General features: G+C 37.0%; 2 protein-coding genes across 2 annotated transcripts in view; one reads left to right on the top strand and one right to left on the bottom strand.

The window, feature by feature from the left end:
• The window catches only part of LOC128653527 (uncharacterized), a 167,300-nt gene that overhangs the window by 526 nt on the left and 141,680 nt on the right, over positions 1–25,094 (top strand). The gene's annotated exons all lie outside the window — the stretch shown is intronic.
• Positions 1,999–23,201, bottom strand: CFAP276 (cilia and flagella associated protein 276). The gene is made up of 5 exons (XM_053706879.1): positions 23,127–23,201; positions 20,625–20,741; positions 14,130–14,245; positions 4,871–4,986; positions 1,999–2,069 (listed from the first exon to the last, which is right to left on the bottom strand). The coding sequence occupies exons 1-5, from the start codon at positions 23,199–23,201 to the stop codon at positions 1,999–2,001; spliced, it is 495 nt and encodes a 164-aa protein (XP_053562854.1).

Here is a 25,094-nt window from a genome sequence, read left to right as displayed (position 1 = left end):
ATAACTGAGCACAAAAGTAATATTGAATGCAAGGTTGTTACTGCCCCTGTTGCATGTCATTTTTTGAAACTAGGCCATCAGGTTAATCAACTTAGGTACTAAGTTATAGAAAAAGTTAAAAAAAAACAAAAAAAAACAGAAGGGGAGGCAATAGGGAGCTTATTTAAAAACAAAGGGAGACCTACTGGATCTTCCAATTAGATACATTAGAGCCAAAATGCATGAATAGAGAAATTAGAAATAAATTGGTCTGTTTTTTTTACTGAACTGGTTTTATCTGCAGTTATTTTTTAGAATGAATACAGCTGATGTGTTTGCATTAAACTTATGCTAGTTTTGCTGTGTTGCATTTTTTTTGTTACATTGTATATGTAGTATAATATTTCAGATGATGTTTACAAAAATTATGCATTTAAAATGTAACAAAGGTATAAATTATGTTTTGACAATCTTTGTTCTGGTTGTCTTAAAATGTAGGTGTTTTTAATTTTCGTCCACTAGATGGCGGTATATGTTTTTAAATGTAGTATACCTAGCCAAGGTGTTTACAGGTGTTTAATTAATGATAGGTGTATTAGCTATATAAGCAACACAAATGGAAGGCCTATGAATCACATGACAAAGGGGTATCACCCGAAACATTGTGACCTGTGTGGAGTCTACTTCATGTATTGAATAAAGAAGATTTTTGTACCATTAGAGACCACCCTTGATTTATTTTTAATATATAATACTTCAGGATTGAATAGAGTTTATATTCAGAGGTACCTTTTAGAAATTAAATATTAGAGTCAACATAATTATTGAATATTAATATGATTTTATTTAGTATATGTTCACCTTTTGAAATATTATCTGTAAAGAGTTATTCTGTCTCTTTGAACCTTGTAAAGTTAGGTGAGAAAATAGGAGCATTAAAGGGACGTGATGTTACATGTTGAGTACCACCTAAAAGAGAATGTTTCAACATGCTTTACACTGCTTTGTTTTGGCTTTAAAAAAAAAAAAAAAAAAAAAAAAACATGTTCCTGTGCTGAATAAACTAGCTTTTTTTCTTTGGGCGTTGTACCTGTCAGCCAATAAGCAGTAGAGTTCCATGACTCAGTTATACAATAGCATGCACTTCCTGTCAGTTTAACTTTAAAGGGACATGAAACCACACATTTTTAATTTATGATGATTGAGATAGAGCATATAATTTTAAATAACTTTGCAATTTATATTTATAATCACATGAACTTCATTCTCTAGGTATCCTTTGTTGAGGGGGCAGCAATGCACTACTGGGAGCTAGCTGTACATGACAATCAATGACAAGAGGCATAGATGTGCAGCCATAAATCAGCAGCTAACTCCCAGTACTGCATTGCTACTCTTGAGTATCACTGGGTTTGATTCTCAACAAAGGACGCCAAAAGAATTAAGCAAATTTGTTAATAGAAGTAAATTGGAGAGCTGTATGCTTATCTGAATAATGACAATAAATGGGTTTCATGTCTCTTTAAATATAAACAATGTTTGCATAACTTTTTTTTCATGGGGGGAAAAAAACTTTAATAAGTTTTACTGATGTACTAAATCAGCATTTCACAAACCAAAATATGTTAATATGCTCAGTGTAAACTGAGCCAAATGTATAATTTTAGTATCAGCCATTATAATGGCTATTTGCCAGCCCCCTAAAATAAACTTTAACACCAGCAATGTAAACTCAGCCATAGTGTTTTCTCCAATCATTTAATCCCTTTGGATCCTGACCTTCTCTGTTACTATTTATTGAATTTAAAAAATATATATCTGCAATGAGTTTAAAAAAATAAATTACATAATTTACAAAAAAAAAAAAAGATGAGCAAAAAAGGAAGGTAGCCATTTTTTTTCTATTGTGAAGCAGAAACCTTCAGCTATGAAATTCATCACAGATACAAGGAACTTCTGTGTGGTTGCTAAAACAGTACAGACAAATGATGGGTATACGCTTTGCAGAAGAACTCAGTGTTAGATGCTGTAGTATCCTCCATCTTTTTTGCGGGAGTAGCCCCTGTTGGTGGTGGCTGAGTGATGACTCACTGACAAAAGAGACAAAAAAATAAATTAGCACCTGAAAGTTCCATTGTTTTTTTGTTGAAAATAGCCAAGAGCAATTGTTTACACATCCTGAGGGAGAGGCCGGTGGTTTATTATATCACAGGGTGGGACATGTAATTGCTAATTAAGATAGGTGTCTTATGCCTACAGAAGATATGTAAAATTGTAATCTTGTTATTAAAGGGACAATAAACACTAAATAAATGCTTAATAAAATGATGTATTCAAAGAAAAGATTAGCCTGAGAATAATATGTAGATGTATTTTTTAAAGTTTCATTAGTTGTTTAAATATTGACAAAATATGTGTAAAGTTTTAGTGTCTATAAAACAATGGGAGCTGCCATGTTGTAACTTAGGTTACATTCTCTGCTGTGGCCAATTAGGGACAGTTATAAATAGGTCACTAGAGTGTGCAGCCAATGGTTGTGCTGGATTTAACAGTGTTCTGCACTTCCATTTCTAACAACTGAAAAGCTCACAATTTCAGAATGGAATTACAGGAAAGGAAGACAAAATAAATAATAAAAATATATTGCAGAGTTTTTTTTATATATTTGATTTATCATTTTATATTGCCATCTTAAAGTGTTTAATGCCCCTTTAAGGAAGTAGATTTTCTCTAGCAATTATTAAAGGGACACTTTTCCCAATTGTTCCCAATGATCTATTATACATATTGGATTGTATGAAATTGTTTAAAATTGAGAAACCCATTTTTCAGAGTTAGATTACAGGCAAAGGAGACAAAATTTTTTTCCAAAGAATAGCGCAACGTTTTTTTTTAACTACACATATTTTTACAATCTCTAATGGTTTAATGTCTCCTTAAAGGGACATGAAACCCAACATTTTTCTTTTATGATTTAGATAGAACATACAACTTGAAACAACTTTCCAGTTTACTTCTATTATCGAATTTCCTTCATTCTCTTGGTATCATTTGTTAAAGTAGCAGCAATGCACTACTGGTTGCTGACTGAACACATGGGTGAGCCAATGACAATCATATATATATTCAGCCACCAATCAGCAGATAGAACCTAGGTTCTTTGCTGCTCCTGAGCTTACCTAGATAAACCTTTCAGCAAAGGATAACAAGAGAAGGAAAGAAATGAAATAATAGAAGTAAAGTGTAAAGATGTTTAAAATTGTATGCTCTGTCTAAATCATGAAAGTCTAATTATTACTTTACTGTCCCTTTAACCACAGCTCTATTTCTGCCATAAAATGCTAAAGTATTATTTCAATCTCAATGGTGAGAGAGAGCCATATGTGCAGTAAACTATATGTTTAGAAGATAGGTTCCCATTGAGTGCTTTTTGGAGAGACATAAAGGGACAGTAAAGTAAAAATAAAACTTACATTTATTGGATAGAGCATGGAATTGTAAACAACTTTCCAATGTACTTGTGTTATCAATTTTGCTTAGTTCTCTTGGAATCCTTTGTTAACCCCTTCCCGTCGTTAGGACGTTCCATGCTGTCCTTACTAGGGTCATTGGCACACCCCCCTGACCCAAGCTTATTATTGAAACTAAGTAATAGCAAGAACAATTTTTTCTTTCATGATTAAGATAGAGCATGCAATTTTAAGCAACTTTCTAATTTACTTCTATCTATTATCAATTTTTCTTCATTCTCTTGCTATTATTATTTGAAAAAGCAGGATTGTAAGCTTAGCTGGCCCATTTTTGGTTCAGAACCCTGGGTAGTGCTTGCTGATTGGTGGCTACATTTAGCCACCAATCAGCAAGTGCTTTTCAAATGAAGATACCAAGAGAACGAAGAAAAATGTAAAATAGGAGTAAATTAGAAAGTTGCTTAAAATTGCATGCTCTATCTGAATCATGAAAGGAAAAATTTGGCCTTACTATCCCTTTAAGTCGGGGTAAAATGTTCAATTCTGCTTAGGAGGGGGAAAAAAGTGCAGTGTACTTTTACTATTTGTTTTGCCTGATTTCCCATGATTTAACTCTAAACTTTAAAATGGTGGGTTTTCTACTGCTGCCAGAGAGTGGGGTGCATCCTACAGACTCTAGAACCCTGACCCTTATTGCTTGATCAGTGTAGGAGCTCATTTATACATGTCCTTAATTGAAAACAGCAAAAAAACATAAGCTAAACAATACTAAAGTAATTTTCATTTAATATTAAATGTCTTTAAAACATTTCTTTTTATATGCAATGTATTGCTTAATTGCTGATAGATACTATGCATTAATAAAAAATGTGACGTTAAATAGACAATGTACTCCAGATTTTTTTATTGTTTAAAAAGATAGATAATCCCTTTATTACCCATTCCTCAGTTTTGCATATCCAACACGGTTATATTAATACACCTTTTACCTTTGTGATTACCTTGTATCTAAGCCTCTGCAGCCCGCCCCCCTTACTTCAGTTCTTTTGATAGACTTACATTTTAGCCAATCAGTGCTGACTCATAAATAACATGGGAGGGAGCACATTGTTATCTATATGGCACACATGAACTAGTGCTGTCTAGCTGTGAAAACTGTCAAAATGCACTGAGATAAGAGGCGGTCTTAAGCGGTTTAGAGATTAGCATATTAGCCAACCTAGGTTTAGCTTTCAACAAAGAATACCAAGAGAACAAAGCAAATTTGATGATACAAGTAAATTGTAAAATTATTTAAAATTGCATGACTTATCTGTATCATGAAAGTTTAATTTTGACTAGACTGTCCCTTTAATAAGTTGAACCTAAGTACCAAAATGTTTGTGGTGGACAATGTAGAGAAGGTATCAATTGTCACTCACTTATGGCTCCATTAATGCTATGAATGCTGATGCGCTGAGGACACACCCACTCTCGTATTCTTGTTTTCTCATCCTCAAGAGGCAAAGGTTCCTTTTTTCTATTCTTCAAAATTCTCCTGCAGGGTAGTGATAGAAATATAAATAAAGAAACATTGTTGGTGCCAACCTATCTGCTCCTTATTCCCCTATATCCTGAGGAAGCATCTTTTCATGTGTATAATTCACTCTAAAGTTATAACTTACAACATTTTTTAATATCCTGAATTTTTTTTTTGTTCTTATTCTCAACGTTGTGCGGATGCATGATTGCCATTATTCATGTGCTGAATTAGTTTAGCAAAAGTTGCTTAGTGTGCTTAAGCATAGTGTTTCTCAAATGGTCTGCTGTGAGAAAGTCAGAGCTTTGCCACCAAAGTTTGAAAGTAAAAACTATTTCTCCAACATTGGTGTGTCCGGTCCACGGCGTCATCCTTACTTGTGGGATATTCTCTTCCCCAACAGGAAATGGCAAAGAGTCCCAGCAAAGCTGGTCACATGATCCCTCCTAGGCTCCGCCCACCCCAAGTCATTCTCTTTGCCGTTGTACAGGCAACATCTCCATGGAGATGGTTAAGAGTTTTTTTTGGTTTTTAAATGTAGTTTTTATTCTTCTATCAAGTGTTTGTTATTTTAAAATAGTGCTGGTATGTACTATTTACTCTGAAACAGAAAAGGATGAAGATTTCTGTTTGTAAGAGGAAGATGATTTTAGCAGACAGTAACTAAAATCGATTGCTGTTTCCACATAGGACTGTTGAGATGAAGTAACTTCAGTTGGGGGAAACAGTTAGCAGCCATATTTCTAACAAGACTGTGTAATGCTGGAAGGCTGTCATTTCCCCTCATGGGGACCGGTAAGCCATTTTCTTAGTCAAAAACAAACAGAATAAAGGGCTTATTATGGGCTAAAAAACTGGTAGACATTTTTATGGGCTAAATCGATTGCTTTATTTGTGCATATTATTCAAATTTAGGCTAACTATTGACATTTATAATCTTGGGGAACGTTTATAAAACGGCAGGAACTGTATTGGACACCTTTTTCAGTCAGGGGGCCTTTCTAGTCATAGACTGAGCCTCATTTTCGCGCCATTAATGCGCAGTTGTTTTTTGAGAGCAGGGCATGCAGATGCATGTGTGAGGATCTAAGAATCTCTGAAAAAGCTTTTAGAAGGCGTCATTTGGTATCGTATTCCCCTCAGGGCTTGGTTGGGTCTTAGCAAAGACTGTATCTGGGACTGTATAGGGGTTAAATTGAAAAACGGCTCCGGTTCCGTTATTTTAAGGGTTAAAGCTCTGAAATTTGGTGTGCAATACTTTTAAGGCTTTAAGACACTGTGGTGAAAATTTGGTGATTTTTGAACAATTCCTTCATGCTTTTTCACATATTCAGTAATAAAGTGTTTTCTGTTTGAAATTTAAAGTGACAGTAACGGTTTTATTTTAAAACATTTTTTTGTGCATTGTTGACAAGTTTAAGCCTGTTTAACATGTCTGTACCTTCAGATAAGCTATGTTCTATATGTATGAAAGCAAATGTGTCTCCCCATTTAAATTTATGTGATAATTGTGCCATAGCGTCCAAACAAAGTAAGGACAGTACTGCCACAAATAATGATATTGCCCAAGATGATTCCTCAAATGAGGGGAGTAAACATGATACTACATCATCTCCTACTGTGTCTACACCAGTTTTGCCCATGCAGGAGGCCCCTAGTACATCTAGTGCGCCAATACTTATTACCATGCAACAATTAACGGCTGTAATGGATAACTCCATAGCAAATCTTTTATCCAAAATGCCTACTTATCAGAGAAAGCGCGATTGCTCTGTTTTAAACACTGAAGAGCAAGAGGATGCTGATGATAATTGTTCTGTCATACCCTCACACCAATCTGAAGGGGCCATGAGGGAGGTTTTGTCTGAGGGAGAAATTTCAGATTCAGGAAAAATTTCTCATCAAGCTGAACCTGATGTTGTGACATTTAAATTTAAATTAGAACATCTCCGCGCACTGCTTATTGAGGTGTTATCTACTCTGGATGATTGTGACAATTTGGTCATTCCAGAGAAATTATGCAAGATGGACAGGTTCCTAGAGGTTCCGGTGCCCCCCAACACTTTTCCTATACCCAAGCGGGTGGCGGACATAGTAAATAAAGAGTGGGAAAAGCCCGGCATACCTTTTGTTCCTCCCCCTATATTTAAGAAATTATTTCCTATGGTCGACCCCAGAAAGGACTTATGGCAGACAGTCCCCAAGGTCGAGGGGGCAGTTTCTACTCTAAACAAACGCACTACTATTCCTATCGAAGATAGTTGTGCTTTCAAAGATCCTATGGATAAAAAATTGGAAGGTTTGCTTAAAAAGATTTTTGTACAGCAAGGCTACCTTCTACAACCAATTTCATGCATTGTTCCTGTCACTACGGCAGCGTGGTTCTGGTTCGAGTAACTTGAAAAGTCGCTCAGTAGAGAAACTCCATATGAGGAGGTTATGGACAGAGTTCACGCACTTAAATTGGCTAACTCTTTTATTTTAGATGCCGCTTTGCAATTAGCAAAATTAGCGGCGAAAAATTCAGGGTTTGCTATTGTGGCGCGCAGAGCGCTTTGGCTAAAGTCTTGGTCAGCGGATGTGTCATCCAAGACAAAATTACTTAACATTCCTTTCAAAGGTAAAACTTTATTTGGACCTGATTTGAAAGAGATACGCCTAATTTTCGTCCCTTTCGCAGAAATGGACCAGCCTCTAATTCTGCATCCTCTAAGCAAGAGGGTAATGCCTCACAACCCAAACCAGCCTGGAAACCAATGCAAGGCTGGAACAAGTGTAAGCAGGCCAAGAAGCCTGCCACTGCTAACAAGACAGCATGAAGGAGTAGCCCCCGATCCGGGACCGGATCTGGTGGGGGGCAGACTCTCTCTCTTTGCTCAGGCTTGGGCAAGAGATGTTCAGGATCCTTGGGCGCTAGAAATAGTTTCTCAAGGTTATCTCCTGGAATTCAAGGAACTACCCCCAAGGGGAAGGTTCCACAAGTCTCACTTATCCTCAAACCAAATAAAGAGACAGGCATTCTTACATTGTGTAGAAGACCTGTTAAAGATGGGAGTGATACACCCAGTTCCAATAAAGGAACAAGGAATGGGATTTTATTCCAATCTGTTCGTAGTTCCCAAAAAAGAGGGAATGTTCAGACCAATTTTGGATTTGAAGATCCTAAACAAATTTCTCAAGGTACCATCGTTCAAAATGGAAACTATTCAAACGATTCTACCCACCATCCAGGAAAGTCAATTTATGACTACCGTGGATCTAAAGGATGCGTACCTACATATCCCTATCCACAAGGAACATCATCAGTTCCTAAGGTTCGCTTTTCTGGACAAACATTACCAGTTTGTGGCTCTTCCATTCGGATTAGCCACTGCTCCAAGGATTTTCACAAAGGTGCTAGGGTCCCTTCTAGCGGTTCTAAGACCAAGGGGCATTGCAGTTGTACCTTACTTGGACGACATTCTAATACAAGTGTCGTCCCTGTCAAAGGCAAAGGCTCATACGGACATCGTTTTAGCCTTTCTCACATCTCACGGATGGAAGGTGAACAAGAAAAGAGTTCTCTGTCCCCGTCAACAAGAGTTCCCTTCTTGGGAACAATAATAGATTCCTTAGAAATGAGGATTTTTCTGACAGAGGTCAGAAAATCAAAACTTCTAAGCTCTTGTCAAGTGCTTCATTCTGTTCCTCGTCCTTCCATAGCGCAGTGCATGGAAGTAATAGGATTGATGGTTGCAACAATGGACATAGTTCCTTTTGCACGAATTCATCTAAGACCATTACAACTGTGCATGCTCAAACAGTGGAATGTGTGGATTATACAGACTTGTCTCCAATGATTCAAGTAGATCAAAAGACCAGAGATTCACTCCGTTGGTGGCTGACCCTGGACCATCTGTCCCAGGGAATGAGCTTCCGCAGACCAGAGTGGGTCATTGTCACGACCGACGCCAGTCTAGTGGGCTGGGTGCGGTCTGGGAATCCCTGAAAGCTCAGGGTCTATGGTCTCGGGAAGAGTCTCTTCTCCTGATAAACATTCTGGAACTGAGAGCGATATTCAATGCTCTCAGAGCTTGGCCTCAACTAGCAAAAGTCAGATTCATAAGGTTCCAATCAGACAACATGACGACTGTTGCGTATATCAATCATCAAGGGGGAACAAAGAGTTCCCTGGCGATGAAAGAAGTGACCAAAATAATTCAATGGGCGGAGGATCACTCCTGCCACTTGTCTGCGATCCACATCCCAGGAGTGGAAAATTGGGAAGCGGATTTTCTGAGTCGTCAGACATTTCATCCGGGGGAGTGGGAACTCCATCCGGAAATCTTTGCCCAAATAACTCAATTATGGGGCATTCCAGACATGGATCTGATGGCGTCTCGTCAGAACTTCAAGGTTCCTTGCTACGGGTCCAGATCCAGGGATCCCAAGGCGACTCTAGTAGATGCACTAGTAGCTCCTTGGACTTTCAACCTAGCTTACGTATTCCCACCGTTTCCTCTCATTCCCAGGCTGGTAGCCAGGATCAATCAGGAGAGGGCCTCGGTGATCTTGATAGCTCCTGCGTGGCCACGCAGGACTTGGTATGCAGACCTGGTGAATATGTCATCGGCTCCACCATGGAAGCTACCTTTGAGACAGGACCTTCTTGTTCAAGGTCCATTCGAACACCCAAATCTGGTATCCCTCCAACTGACGGCTTGGAGATTGAACGCTTGATTCTATCAAAGCGTGGGTTTTCAGATTCGGTGATAGATACTCTGGTTCAGGCCAGAAAACCTGTAACTAGAAAAATTTACCATAAAATATGGAAAAAATATATCTGTTGGTGTGAATCCAAAGGATTCCCATGGAATAAGATAAAAATTCCTAAGATTCTCTCCTTTCTACAAGAAGGTTTGGAGAAAGGATTATCTGCAAGTTCTCTAAAGGGACAGATCTCTGCTTTATCTGTCTTACTACACAAAAGACTGGCAGCTGTGCCAGATGTTCAAGCATTTGTTCAGGCTCTGGTTAGGATCAAGCCTGTTTATAGACCTTTTACTCCTCCCTGGAGTCTAAATTTAGTTCTTTCAGTTCTTCAAGGGGTTCCGTTTGAACCCTTACATTCCATAGATATTAAGTTACTATCTTGGAAAGTTTTGTTTTTGGTTGCAATTTCTTCTGCTAGAAGAGTTTCAGAATTATCTGCTCTGCAGTGTTCTCCTCCTTATCTGGTGTTCCATGCAGATAAGGTGGTTTTGCGTACTAAGCCTGGTTTTCTTCCTAAAGTTGTTTCTAACAAAAATATTAACCAGGAGATAGTTGTACCTTCTTTGTGTCCGAATCCAGTTTCAAAGAAGGAACGTTTGTTACACAATTTGGACGTTGTCCGTGCTCTAAAGTTCTATTTAGAGGCTACTAAAGATTTCAGACAAACATCTTCCTTGTTTGTTTTTTATTCTGGTAAAAGGAGAGGTCAAAAGGCGACTTCTACCTCTCTTTCCTTTTGGCTTAAAAGCATCATCCGATTGGCTTATGAGACTGCCGGACGGCAGCCTCCTGAAAGAATCACAGCTCACTCCACTAGGGCTGTGGCTTCCACATGGGCCTTCAAGAACGAGGCTTCTGTTGACCAGATATGTAAGGCAGCGACTTGGTCTTCACTGCACACTTTTGCCAAATTTTACAAATTTGATACTTTTGCTTCTTCGGAGGCTATTTTTGGGAGAAAGGTTTTGCAAGCTGTGGTTCCTTCCGTTTAGGTGACCTGATTTGCTCCCTCCCTTCATCCGTGTCCTAAAGCTTTGGTATTGGTTCCCACAAGTAAGGATGACGCCGTGGACCGGACACACCAATGTTGGAGAAAACAGAATTTATGCTTACCTGATAAATTACTTTCTCCAACGGTGTGTCCGGTCCACGGCCCGCCCTGGTTTTTTAATCAGGTCTGATTAATTATTTTCTCTAACTACAGTCACCACGGTATCATATGGTTTCTCCTATATATATTTCCTCCTGTCCGTCGGTCGAATGACTGGGGTGGGCGGAGCCTAGGAGGGATCATGTGACCAGCTTTGCTGGGACTCTTTGCCATTTCCTGTTGGGGAAGAGAATATCCCACAAGTAAGGATGACGCCGTGGACCGGACACACCGTTGGAGAAAGTAATTTATCAGGTAAGCATAAATTCTGTTTTTCATTACAAGTTAAAGTGATGGTAAACTGAGACGGAGTGCTAAATAAAATCAGATGTAAAATAAAATAAATATTATGAGTTTAATTCATGAAAAACGTAGTTTTGGATTCTAAATTATGTATTTCTTTTCTAACCTCTACTGTTCCCTTAATGTGTGGAAAGAAAGAAGGGAGTGAAAGAAGGGAGCAAGGGAGGGAGTTTAGAGAAAGAAGGGAGTGAGTTGAGGGAGAAAGTGAAAGAAGGGAGAGAATGAAGAATGAACTTTGAAACAATCAATGCCCTTTACATGCAACAACATACAGTAATTACCATTATTCAAGTAATTAAACTTTTTAAGTGTCCGTTTAACAGATATAGGCTCAGCTATTAGTAACTAACAGACATAGGCGCAGCTATTAGTAGCTAACAGACATAGGCGCAGCTATTAGTAGCTAACATACATAGGCGCAGCTATTAGTAGCTAACAGACATAGGCGCAGCTATTAGTAGCTAACAGACATAGGCGCAGCTATTAGTAGCTAACAGACATAGGCGCAGCTATTAGTAGCTAACAGACATAGGCGCAGCTATTAGTAGCTAACATACATAGGCGCAGCTATTAGTAGCTAACAGACATAGGCGCAGCTATTAGTAGCTAACATACATAGGCGCAGCTATTAGTAGCTAACATACATAGGCGCAGCTATTAGTAGCTAACATACATAGGCGCAGCTATTAGTAGCTAACAGACATAGGCGCAGCTATTAGTAGCTAACAGACATAGGCGCAGCTATTAGTAGCTAACAGACATAGGCGCAGCTATTAGTAGCTAACAGACATAGGCGCAGCTATTAGTAGCTAACAGACATTAGCACTGAGAGTTCATGATTAGACATCACAAGCTGATTAAAGCAGTGCACAGACGCATCCAGTCTGTTAATTACTAAGACCTGCAATAAGCACTGCACTCATAGACCCATCACAGCTGATAAGGGGAGGCAGCATATTGGCACAAGGTCTTCTCCTCCAGCCTCACCTTGGAAGCATATCCCGGGTCAAGTTTCTCACCAAAAACGCTTCCACTGCAAAAATGCCGGGGGCTCTAAATGAAGCAACGGTTTAAAGGAGCACTGCCTGTGAAGAGCGACCTTAATCAGCGCATGTGCCTTGTCTTCTCTGTAAAAGCCTGCACTTTTTCGCTCACAGTACTGTATGCTGGCTTTTAGAGAGAGGATAGAGCAGATGTGCTGCCCCTTCCAAATCTGCTGCCCTAGGCACCGTCCTTGTTGGCCTAGGCCATAATACACCCCTGATTATAAGTTTATGATTAATTACACAAAGAGCCTAGCAATAAAGGCACATGAAATCCACATTTTTTCTTTTGTGATTCAGTTAGAGCATGCAGTTTTAAACAACTTTCCAATTTACTTCATTTAGCTAATTTTTTCATTCTCTTGGTATCCTTAGTGGAAGGTAGTTGCTGATTGGTGGCTAAACATATAAGCCTCTTGTCATTGGCTTACCAAAGGGTTCAGCTAGCTCCCAGTAGTCCACTGCTGCTCTTTTAATAAAGGATATCAAGAGATTGAATCAAAATTGATAATATAAGTACATTGGAGAGTGGTTTAAACATGTATGCTCTGTCAGAATCTTGAAAAAAAAATTGTGGTTTCAAGTCCCTTTACGAACACAAAAATTTGCATTACAAGTGTCTGTAAACGTTTGTGGACCACTGCTCTAAAGAACTGACAAAACATACATTGGGCTTAATGTACAAAGCAGGACAGGCTCACATGTGAGCTTACGTTCCTCAATGTAAGACACAGCGGTCATCACTAATCGTGGCTACTTCTTAGGTAGTGGCCATAAAACACCTTGAACACATTTATTAGCGATGATTGACAGGGCCTGCTCTGAGAGCAGCAGAGGGTGATGTTGAATGTTGAAATGCAATGTTACATCCTGGCAGCAGATGTACTGTGTCCACTTCCTGTTTGCAAAAAAGGTGAACAATGAGGTTCTTAAAGGGACATGAAACCCAAACATTTTCTTTCATGATTTAGGTAGAACATACAATTTTAAACAACTTTCCAGTTGACTTCTATTATCAAATTTGCTTCATTCTCTTGGTATAATTTGTTGAAGGAGCAGTAATGCACTACTGGTTTCTAACTGAACACATGGGTGAGCCAATGACAATTGGTATATATATGCAGCCACCAATCAGCAGCTAGAATCTAGGTTCTTTGCTGCTTCTAAGCTTACCTAGATAAACCTTTCAGCAAATGATAACAAAAGGAGGAAGCAAATTAAATAATAGAAGTAAATTGGAAAGTTGTTTAACATTGTATTCTCTGTTTGAATAATAAATGTCTAATTATGATTTTACTGTCCCTTTAAGTTACAAACCTTGTCGCCTGCTCTTTAATCCAAGGGGCCTGTAGGGTTAACATAGTTTCCGGATATTGTAAGACAATTGCTTTATTCTGAAGAACAAGCACGTCTCATTTAAAAGGACATGAAACCCACAAATTTTCTTTCATGATTTAGATAGAGAATACAATTTTAAACAACTTTCGAATTTACTTCTATTATCTAATTTGTTTCATTCTCTTTGTATCATTTGTTGAATTAGCAGCAATGCACTACTGGTTTCTAACTAAACACATAGGTGAGCCAATGACAATCTGTATATATATGCATCCACCAATCAGCAGCGAGAATCTAGGTTCTTTGCTGCTCCTGAGCTTGCCTAGATAAATATTTCAGCAAAGGATAACAAGAGTAGGAAGCAAATTAAATAGCAGTAAATTGGAAAGTTTCTTAAAATTGCATTATCTGTCTGAATCATGAAAGAAAAATTTGGGGTTTCATGTCCCTTTAATCTCACATTATGATCTTCCAGTCATTTCCTACTGTCTCATTCTAACTTTGTTTTGCATCTATGTTGTACATCAGAATTTTCTACTTTTATCCTCATCTGTAAAGGTCTACTGTTTTCTTACCCATGGTTCTCTGTGTAGGTCTCTCTTTGAAACAAAGTCTCATTGCGGTCTTTGAGGAGGCCCTCGTGATGATTATACAATGTTTTAAGATGAAAATCCAGACTATCAGATGGTGCCTAGTAAAAGAAAGATAGCATTCTTTTATTATTATTATTATTATTATTATTATTATCATTTATTTATAAAGCTCCAGCATAATATGCAGCACTATGACATTAAAGGGACATGAAATTACATTTAAATTTTAATAGACTCTTCAATTTACTTATATTACCAAATGTACTTTGTTCTCTTTGTATTATTTGTTGAGAACCATACCTAGGTAGGCTTAGGAGCAGTAATGTACTACTTGAAGCTAGCTACTGATTGCAGGCTATACATACAGTACATGCCTCTTGCCATTGGTTCAACAGATGTTTTCAGCTAGCTCTAAGTAGCGCTTTGCTGCTCTGACTTCCTTTGCAGAGGTTAAACACATAGTTGTACAAAACCAATAGAGTACTAATAAAATGCTCTACTAACATGTTAGAGTATATATTTTTAAAAATGTCATGTCTCTTTAAAGGGATAGGGAAGACAAAATTAAACGTATATGATTAAGGAAGAACATGCAATTTTTAAGACACTCTTAAATTCACGTCTATTTTCAAATGTAGTTTGTGCTCTTGGTATCGCTTGTTGAAAAAGTATATGTACATATCCTACACTACTGGATGGATTGGGTATTCATGCCTACATTTGTCTCTTGTGATTGGCTGACTAGATGTGTTTCAGCTAGCTCTCAGTAGTGCATAGTTGTACCTTCTTCAAAGGATAACAAAAGATTGAAGCAAATTTGATAATAGAATTAAATTGGAAAGTTGTTTAAAATTGCATGCTTTATCTGAATCATTAAAGAAAATTTGGGGGGTTTAATGTCACTTTAAGGGTAGAACCATTAAAGTGACAGTCTAGTCCAAAATAAGCTTTCATTATTCAGATAGGGCATGTAATTTTAAACAATTTTCCAATTTACTTTTATCAACAATTTTTGTTCTCTTGTTATTCTTAGTTGAAAGCTAAACCTAGGAAGTTCATATGCTAATTTCTAAGCCCTTGAAGGCAGCCTCTCATCTCAGGGCATTTTGACAGTTTTTCACCACTAGAGGGTGTTAGTTCATGTGTTTAATATAGATAACACTGTGCTCATGCACATGGAGTACCTAGGAGCCAGCACTGATTGACTAAAATGCAAGTTTGTCAAAAGCACTGAGATAAGGGGGCAGTCTGCAGAGGCTTAGATAAAAGGTAATCACAGAGGTAAAATATATATTAATATAACAGTGTTGGTTATGCAAAAATGGGGAATGGGTAATAAAGGGATTATCTATCTTTTTAATCCATAAATATTTTGGTGTAGACTGTCCCTTTAACTACCGTCATCAAGGCCATTTACATAATACCTAAAGGGTAGAGGGCGCTGTTCATGAGTCACTGTTAGCTGTGAACACCATTTACATGAGATAATCGACAGACAGACTTGTTCATGTGCTAATGAAAGTTCATGGGAAAATTATGGGGAAGGGGGAGTGTTCACAGGCAAGAGAAACTGTTAAACTATTTAATGCATATTGAATACATCCCAGAAAAGAGGGGGTAAGCATGAGAATATTTTCTGGGCTTTAAAACAATGGGTCTTGAGAGTCTCTAGGCCTTTTTGAAAGCCTATAAGCTCCTAGAGACCCCCTTATTAATATATATATATACAGTATATATGTATGAACATTTTAATAAACAAGATTGTGTTTTTTTTTTTTTTTTTTTATATAAACGTTATAATCAAAACAAGACATATAGGGGTAGATTTACCAAGAAGCGGATGCTGCAATCTACCGCCGATGTTTCCTTTACTCATCCGCCTCCTCTGAGGTGGCGGACCGCAATTATCCAGATCAGATATGACCGTTATGATTGACACCCCCTGCTAGCAGCCGATTGGCCGCAAATGTACAGGGGGCGGCATTGCACAACCATTTCACTAGAAATGCTTGGGCAGTGTTAAATGCAGACAGCGTATGTTGTCTGCATTTAGCAATGCCGGGCAGACATGATTTGCTGCAACGAATCATGTCCGTCCAGAATATGATAAATCGGCCCCAAAGCCTCAGGGTATATTTATATCACTTTGGTGTGCATATTTATTCATGCAAGGTGATCACTATTACCACAGTGATCACCTGGCGATTAAAACTTATAACGTGGCTTTATTTTAATGAGGGGCTTATGGGCTTTATAAAAATGAGTAATGGGGTCTCTAAACCTTTTTGATGGAGTATTATAAGTGTAAATATGTAAAAAAAATGCTTTTATTTATTCTTTAAAGTTTGTTTAAACTTTACATACCCAATACACACACTGTTTGAACGAGCAAAAGTGCATTTGCTTTTCATGTAGTGGGTCTTGGGTGTTTCTAGGGCTTAAAGGAGCTGAGATTGAGAAGTTTGAATATTTACCCATCCAACCTGCTCCCTTAACAGGGACATGAACCCAATTTTTTTCTTTCCTGATTCGGACGAGCAAGCAATTTTAAATAACTTTCCAATTTATTTCAAATTTGTTTTGTTCTGTTTGTATCATTTGTTGAAAATAATACCTAGGTAGATTTAGAAGCTGTTAATTGGTGGCAGCTCATTTATACCTTTTGTCATTGAGTTTCAGCTAGCTCCCAGTAGTGCATTGCTGCTCCTTCAACAAAATATACCAAGAGAATTAAGCAAAATAGATAATAGAAAATTGGGTTTCATGCCCTTTTAAGCTCCTAACAGCAGCAGGATACTTACGGGTCTCTGGGGCTGGTGACATCAACACTTGGCCACCTCATGTGTGTGTGTGTGTGGGGGGGGGACAACACATGTTCGTCATTTGCACTAAAGACATTTTGGGGATAATGACCATGTGTTGTCATCTGCTCTTAAAGGGTTAATATTAGGGATAAAGAGCTCTGTTTTGGATATGTTAAGTTTTAGATACTAGATAGGCAGTTTGTGAAGTAAGCTAGGAAAAGGATAGGTCCTTTGCAGATTTAGGTGTTATCAGTGTATAGGTGATACTGAAAAGCTCAGGATTTTATTAAAGGGCCATAATACCCAAATGTTTAAACACTTGAAAGTGATGCAGCATAGCTGTAAAAAGCTGATTAGAAAATATCACCTGAACATCTCTATGTAAAAAAGAAAGATATTTTACCTCAAAAGTTCCTCAGTAGCCACCTCCCATTGTAAAGGATTTCTAAGCAGCATATTAGTATGTCTGTCCCGGGACAACTGAAAGGATGAGCATCGTGCACTCTCATATTATTTCACCAATCAGGTAAAGGAAGCTTACTATGAAATCTCATGAGAGTTAAGTCAAACCTCATGAGATCACAGTAAGAGTTCATGACCTCAGCACTGCTGATGCTGATTGGCTGCTGTTCATTTCTTCATTTTTTTTTATTTTTTACCTGCAGCTGGGAGCAGCTGAGTATAACTTTTTACACAGAACTTACTCTGCTGAGCTGAGGAAATTGTGAGGTAAAATATCTTCCTTTTTTACATAGAGATGCTCAGGGGATATTTTCCTGTCAGCTTTTTACAGTTATACTGCATCAGTTTCAAGTGATTTAGCATATGAGTATTATGTCCCTTTAAGGAATTTAGGGATGATGTGTAACTGAGGTTAGCACCCAAGCACTGGAAGGTTTGTGGCAAAGTGCTTGAGGTTATCAACTATTTATATTTGAGATATATATATATATATATATATATATATATATATATATATATATATATATATATATATATATATATATATATATATATATATATATATATATATATATATCATGCTAGTAGTTGCACTCCAGCTAAACAGTCATCTAGGGGTGCTCAGGAATTAAATTTTATACTCTCCAAGATAAAAATAGCAATCTAGCACCAGAGAGAGGAAGAGAAAATGTATTCCCCATCACATGAGCATAAATAAATATTTGCTGTAAATACCGGAGAGTGACGGATTGGTATTTTTTACCTAGGAGAGTGTGTATATATATATATATATATATATATATATATTGTGTGCATGTGTGTGTGTATATATATATATATATATATATATATATATATATAAAACACACAGAGGAAGTCCAGCACTCACAAGCTCTCCGCTAAGATTAAAAGCAAAAATGGAAGAGTTAGTTACCACATCTGGCCAAATGGGACAAGCCCAGGTACCACGTCAAGGTCTCTCCCAAATCCTGGGTCCCTAAACCAGCCAAACAATGCAAGCTCTCAAACAAACTGGGAATAAGGGAAGGGTACACAGGCTTATGTAATCACCCTAGAAATATACAAAACATGGAACTCTTCCATTTTTGCTTTTAATCTTAGCTGTGAGCTTGTAAGTGAGTGCTGGACTTCCTCTGTGTGTTGTATTAATTTGTTTTGTAATTTTCCCTATGTGCCTTGCACCCAGACTGGTCTGGGGTTAACTGCCTGCGACTCTGGGGACAGCACAACTTCCTGTGAGTGTTATTGAGCACCCAGGGCTGAGCATGTTGCAGGGTTATAAGATGTGTTCCCAGTCAAGTCTGAGAGTACAGCTAGGGTTGCCACCTCGGCCATGTTTTCCTGGACACTTATGCGTTACACATGCTGCAGGGTGTGCAGAGGGGAACATGAATTGCACCCCTGGTCAGCACACAATTAGTGATCCTGGATAGCACTAATCATGTTCCTCCATGCAAACCCTGCAGCATGTGTAACTCATAAATGTCCAGGAAAACATGGCCGAGGTGGCAACCCTAAGTACAGCCCCCTTCTGTGTTTTGTGTGTGTATATATATAATATATATATATGTGTATGTGTATATATATATATATATTCCAAGGAAAAAAGACAAAACCACACTCCGTAAAAATTTGACGATTTATTGAATATATTTTTAAAATTCCAAAAATTCAAAAATAGAAATATGTGACAGCCTAGCCACTTGTTTTGGGGAAAGAGCGCAGCACACGGGCTTACGCGTTTCGGCTGTTAGCCGTAATCATAGCCTATTGTGTGTCTGTGCTCCCTGCCTTTAAGAACACCTGAATCTTTTCTAATTGGTTAAAAACATTATGCGCTTTTCCTCCTTCTAATGCCCAGGTAATGCTAAACACCTACAGCTGTGTACTTAACCCTATCACTCTTTAAATTCCTACTTATATCTGCTATTCTTTGGTTCCTCATACTTATAACAGAAAATTAAACTTTCTACATCATTTGCGATTAAAGGGATATGCCAGATAAAACGCATTGGAACTAATCTATCTATAGCCTTCTAGGGAGAAAACCTACTTGGTACCCCAATATTGTAGGAAAGATGGTGTTAAGCCTCTTAAATACTAAAATATTAATTGTAGTGAATTACATTCACTCAACTTTTCTTAGATAGACGTGCCTCTATACACTTTTGGTGAGGGTAAAGGATGTAACATATACTTGTTTGTTCTATATAACCCTCATAATATCTTACCATGGGGGATTCTTAGCTATTAATCTGATTGGCTGTGGAAAACCACAGACCTATTGTATGTATAGCTGCTCCTCCTCCTTTTCTAGAAGCTTAACTAACTTATTTGCTACTTATTTGAAAACCTACACTTTATTTTGGAATGCAAAGAGAGATATATTAGTTACTGTATTTAGGTAATTTGAAGGAATATAGGTGCCTGTATAGTGTGTAAGGGGTCATGTTGGGGGTAGTGTAACCTTTGGAGTTGAATGATAGGGGATGATTATTCCCAATAGTTAATGATATCATACCTGGAATTGAGACCCTCAGGGATTCTTGTTCTGAGTCTCAAAATCCAGAACATCTCCCTTCTTGCTAAGAGTTTATCTAAATTACCCCCCCTTTTGGGGATTTTTACTTCCTCTATAGCACACCACCTTAATGTATTTATTTCTCCTTTGTGTTTCTCGGTGAAGTGTTTTACCAGGGGGGTTTGGGATTTACCTCTGGAAATTGTAGATATATGTTCCCTGATTCTTGTCTTAATGTCCCTTGAAGTGAGACCAATATACTGAACTCTGCACTTTTGACATGTGAGCATATATATGACACTCTCTGTCATACAATTCATACAGGTGTTGATCTGAAAGACCTCTCCTGTCACCTGGGACTTAAATGACTTTGTTTTTTCTAAATACTCGCATGGCTTGCATTTTTTGTGACCACAATTATACATGCCTCTGCTGGTCAACCAGGTACCACTCTGTTTTGTTTGGGACTTAAGTTCAGTTGGAGACAGCAAGGACCCCAAAGTCGGACACTTCCTTGAGCTGCACCTAACTCCCTTTTTGACAACCTTGATCAATTTGTCTATATATATATATACTGTATATATATATATATATATATATATATATATATATATATATATATATATATATATATATATATATATATATATATATATATTCATGGCTTACCTCTGGATCATGGTAATACACCTCCCTCCTGGCACTAGACAGAGTTGGGGTGGCATTTAGACGATACCACGGGTCTTCCTGTTGTGCCAAGTGAGTGGGTTTCCTGTAGGTCACATTCTGTGAAGCACAATTCTGTGTTACACAAAGAACAATGAGTTAGTAAAACAAGCTCATTGTAAAGTAAAAACCTGCAATTTGACAAATTAGTTTAATTACAATTTGTGACTTTTGAAATAAACTACTGGCCAGTTTTTCCATAATCTGACTGCTGTCCTAAACTCATTCTTTAGTGATGCTTTTCCTTGATTTGTCTAATTAACTGTCTAGTTCATTTGCATTTGTTTCAAAATTGTGCTTTGTCCCACACTCCCTAGAGATGGAAACTAGCACAATCTGTAACCTAGGTTTTCAAAATGCTGCAAATTGTCTAAATCGACTATTTGATTTGCTGCATTTGCAGCTTGCTTTATGGCCTGTTTAAGGAGCATAGGACAAACACATTTTTACACAATAGCAAGAGGTGTTTAATAATGTCCTTTTAACTAGACAGTGTAATGCAAACATTACATGCTAACTCTGCATTTGGGTCATCTACTTGCTATGTATTTGACCTCAACATAGGGTTTAAGGAGCCAATGAGACAATTGATAATAGCATATTCAGGTAGCCTCCAATAACTAGTCTTACCCTGCTCATAAGCTGTAATGTGTTATGGCTCCCAAGTGGTACTTTAGCTATGTGTTTAACCAGGTTTAAAGCATATTAATAAAAAATAAAGTAAGTTATAACATAACGCATGTTTGTACACAACTCGTCCATAAGCACAGATTAGCCACTAGCTGATAAGGACAATTTCCACAGCTCTATTGTTAGACAGACACAGACTTCACAAAAATAAAAATACAGTCTCATTTTACTTGTGATGGAAACATTTGTATAAAAAAAAAAATAACAAACACACAAAACTGTATTAACATTTTTAAAATGCTCTTTTGATTATTATTATTTTATTTTTTTTAAATACTTTAATGTTTCTTTAAACATAACTTAGGCCTCTTGTTTTTTTATGTCACCCTGAACTAGCAAACATTTGCTTTAAACCACTTCATATTATTCTTCTGATACTGCCCTAAATAAAACATGGTTTCACCTAAGAGAGATAATTTTACATTTTTATTATTATTATTTTATTTTTTTATTTTTTAAATATTGGAGTTATAAACCTGTTTTCCAAGAGAGCTCTCAATGTTAGCTGTGCACAAACAAACTCTTCCTGTTAAGTTAAATATTAATGTAATCAAATTATATAAAACTTTTTTTGAAAAAAATATTTTAAAAATATTTATTTTGCTATATGCACAATTACCATTGCTAAAGCTAATTGTCCGTTCAATCCAAGTTAACCATCTTTTTATATTCATTAGAACAATTATTATTTCATAAAAATACCATAACCAATCAGAGTAATGTTACCCAGGTGCTGAACCAAAAATGGGCCAGTGCCTAAGGTTATATTCTTGCTTTTTCAAATAAAGATACCAAGAGAATGAAGAAAAATTGATTATATGAGTAAATTAGAAAGTTGCTTAACACTGTATGCTCTATCTTAATTTATCAAAAGCATATAAGTAAAATTATATTTTTTATAGACATTTTCTACCAGCTTGTATAATTCAATATTATTATATACATAAAACTCACCCCTTCAATTAGTCATACAAATTTGCTGACTGTATAATTTCATAGACAGTCCAAATTATTACACTTAAAGCCCAAACACCTTACAAAATTTCCTTTAGAACTACAGGAAAATAAATAAAATGAATTATGCTATTGTCAAGCTATTTTACCTCTGCTTTTTTATATCAATCACTAAATAAACTAAGACCAGTCTCTTCAATTGCTGAATTCATTTTATGTAGACAATTAATAACAGAAAGATGAGTGAGCTTTGCTGAAAAGGTTGTAATAACAGACATTTAAAGAACAATATAAATACTGGAGAGGCCATTACAAGCTTAAGGGACACTGAACCCAAATTTTTTCATTCGCGATTCTAATAGAGCATGCAATTTTAAGCAACTTTCAAATTTACTCCTATTATCAAATCTTCTTCATTCTCTTGGTATCTTTATTTGAAATGCAAGAATGTAAGTTTAGATGCCAGCCCATTTTTGGTGAACAACCTGGGTTGTTCTTGCTGATTGGTGGATAAATTCATCCACCAATAAAAAAGTGCTGTCCACAGACCTGAACCAAAAAAAAAAAAAAAGCTTAGATGCCTTCTTTTTCAAATAAAGATAGCAAGAGAATGAAGAAAAATTGATAATAGGAGTAAATTAGAAAGTTGCTTAAAATTGCAACCTCTATCTGAATCACGGTAGAATTTTTTTGGGTTCAGTATCCCTTTAGTGAATCTATGGGACTATCATAAAGATTGTGACCACTTCCAAAAACCACATTTCCACTATCTTGTTATTTGGGTAACTGCCAACCCCTTACCTGCACTTCTTTCACCCTGTAGGTGTTTTCATTTTCATAACGTGGGTATGGGTATGGGTCTCTGGTGGGTGACATGAGGGACAATGCAGAGTTCCTCGTTTTTTTTCTTGTAGTGTAACAGTGTCTGAAACTCACTGCACTTCTGTTTGTTGAAATGTTGCTAGGAGACAGTAACAAAGCAACAGCATATATTAGTCTGTCCTTTTGAGACTCAATTTAGAGGCAAATTAAAGGGACAACAAAAAAGATGCTGTGTTTGATTTGTACAGTAGTGAATTTTAAATACAGTTAGACACAGGCAGTTATGTTTGTTTTTTTATGCACACAATATTAATAACAGAACTACTAGAGTACTTTTCTCCATTGTAGATACTGGCACAGTTGAATTACTTTAAAGGGACATTAAACACTTTGAGATGGTAATATAAAATGATAAATTGTATATATAAAACAACTCTGCAATATACTTTCATTATTTATTTTGTCCTCTTTGCCTGTAATTCCATTCTGAAATTGTGAGCTTTTCAGTTCCTGTTAGAAATGGAAGTGCAGAACACTGTTAAATCCAGCACAACCATTGGCTGCACACTCTAGTGACCTATTTATAACTGTCCCTAATTGGCCACAGCAGAGAAGGTAACACAAGTTACAACATGGCAGCTCCCAGTGTTTTATAGACACTAAAACTTTACACTTATTTTGTCACTTTTTAAACAACTAATGAAACTTTAAAAAATACATCTACATGTTAGTCATGGACTAATCTTTTCTTTGAATCTATCATTCCATCTAGCATGTATTTAGTGTTTAACGTCCCTTTAAAGGTCTAAATTGCAGTGTGGTAATTGGATACTATAGTAATTGCCACATAACACACATGAATTTGTAACTAATATCTAACCTTTGGTAACATTGATTGCAGATTGAAAATAAATGCAGTTTAAACTCACATTGGAGATATCATGTTTCCAAGCCATGTATCAGTACTATAGTGACCCAATTATATTGATTTAACCCTTTGAGTGCTAAGCACTTTCCCACCTAGGTGCTAAGCTGAATTTTTTAAAATTATTTATGTTTTTACATAAAACATTTTTTAACTTTTTTTTTTTTTTTTTTACAGATCCCTTAGACTTATACTGTTGAAAAGGTTAGGTCTCAGGGGTCTGTAGCTGCTTATATGCCTGAGATACAGGCTTCTAAGCAGCATGCCCCCTTTCCCTATACTTTACATTGTCCATTTTAAATAAAGTTGCGCAGTGATGTCATCACGTCATTGCGCATGACGTCCCCGTGCAAAACGTGAAGCCCCCGGCAATGCCTGTCACTATACAGGCCCGATCGCCGGGGTAGGAGCTGGTGGAAGCCTCCAGATCTCCCTCAAGGTGGTAGAGTGCTAGCGACGGCTCTGAGCCATCAGCACCTGAGTGAGACAATTTGCGAAGGCTCAGAGCCGTCGTTAGCACTCAAGGGGTTAAAGGAACAGTAAAGTAAAAATTAAACTTTTATGATTTGGATAGCGCATGCAATTTTAAACCACTTTCCAATTTACTTCTGTTATCAAATTTGCTTTGTTCTCTTGGTATCTTTTATTGAAGAGTAAAACTAGGTAGGCTCAAAAAAACTCAGGAGTGTGCGTGTTTCTTTAGAACTCTATGGTAGCAGTGTTTTGCTACATTATTTGTACCTTTGTTATACAATGTTGCTAAACACTGCTGCCATAGAGTTCAAAAGAAACGTGCACACTTCTGAACTCTTATGAGCCTACCTAGTTTTACTCTTCAATAAAATATACCAAGAGTACAAAGCAAATTTGATAACAGAAGTAAATTGGAAAGTTGTTTAAAATTGTGTGCTGTGCGGTATCCAAATCGTAAGAGTTTAATTTTGAATTTACTGTCCCTTTAATAAATGATGATGTTGTAAGGCTTTGTGTGAATTGGACACCTTCACATACCGGACTATATA

Source organism: Bombina bombina, chromosome 3, assembly GCF_027579735.1.
Source record: "Bombina bombina isolate aBomBom1 chromosome 3, aBomBom1.pri, whole genome shotgun sequence".
Lineage (NCBI taxonomy): Eukaryota > Metazoa > Chordata > Amphibia > Anura > Bombinatoridae > Bombina > Bombina bombina.
Note: the sequence above shows the minus strand (reverse complement) of the source record. Positions and strands in the feature narration are given on the sequence as shown.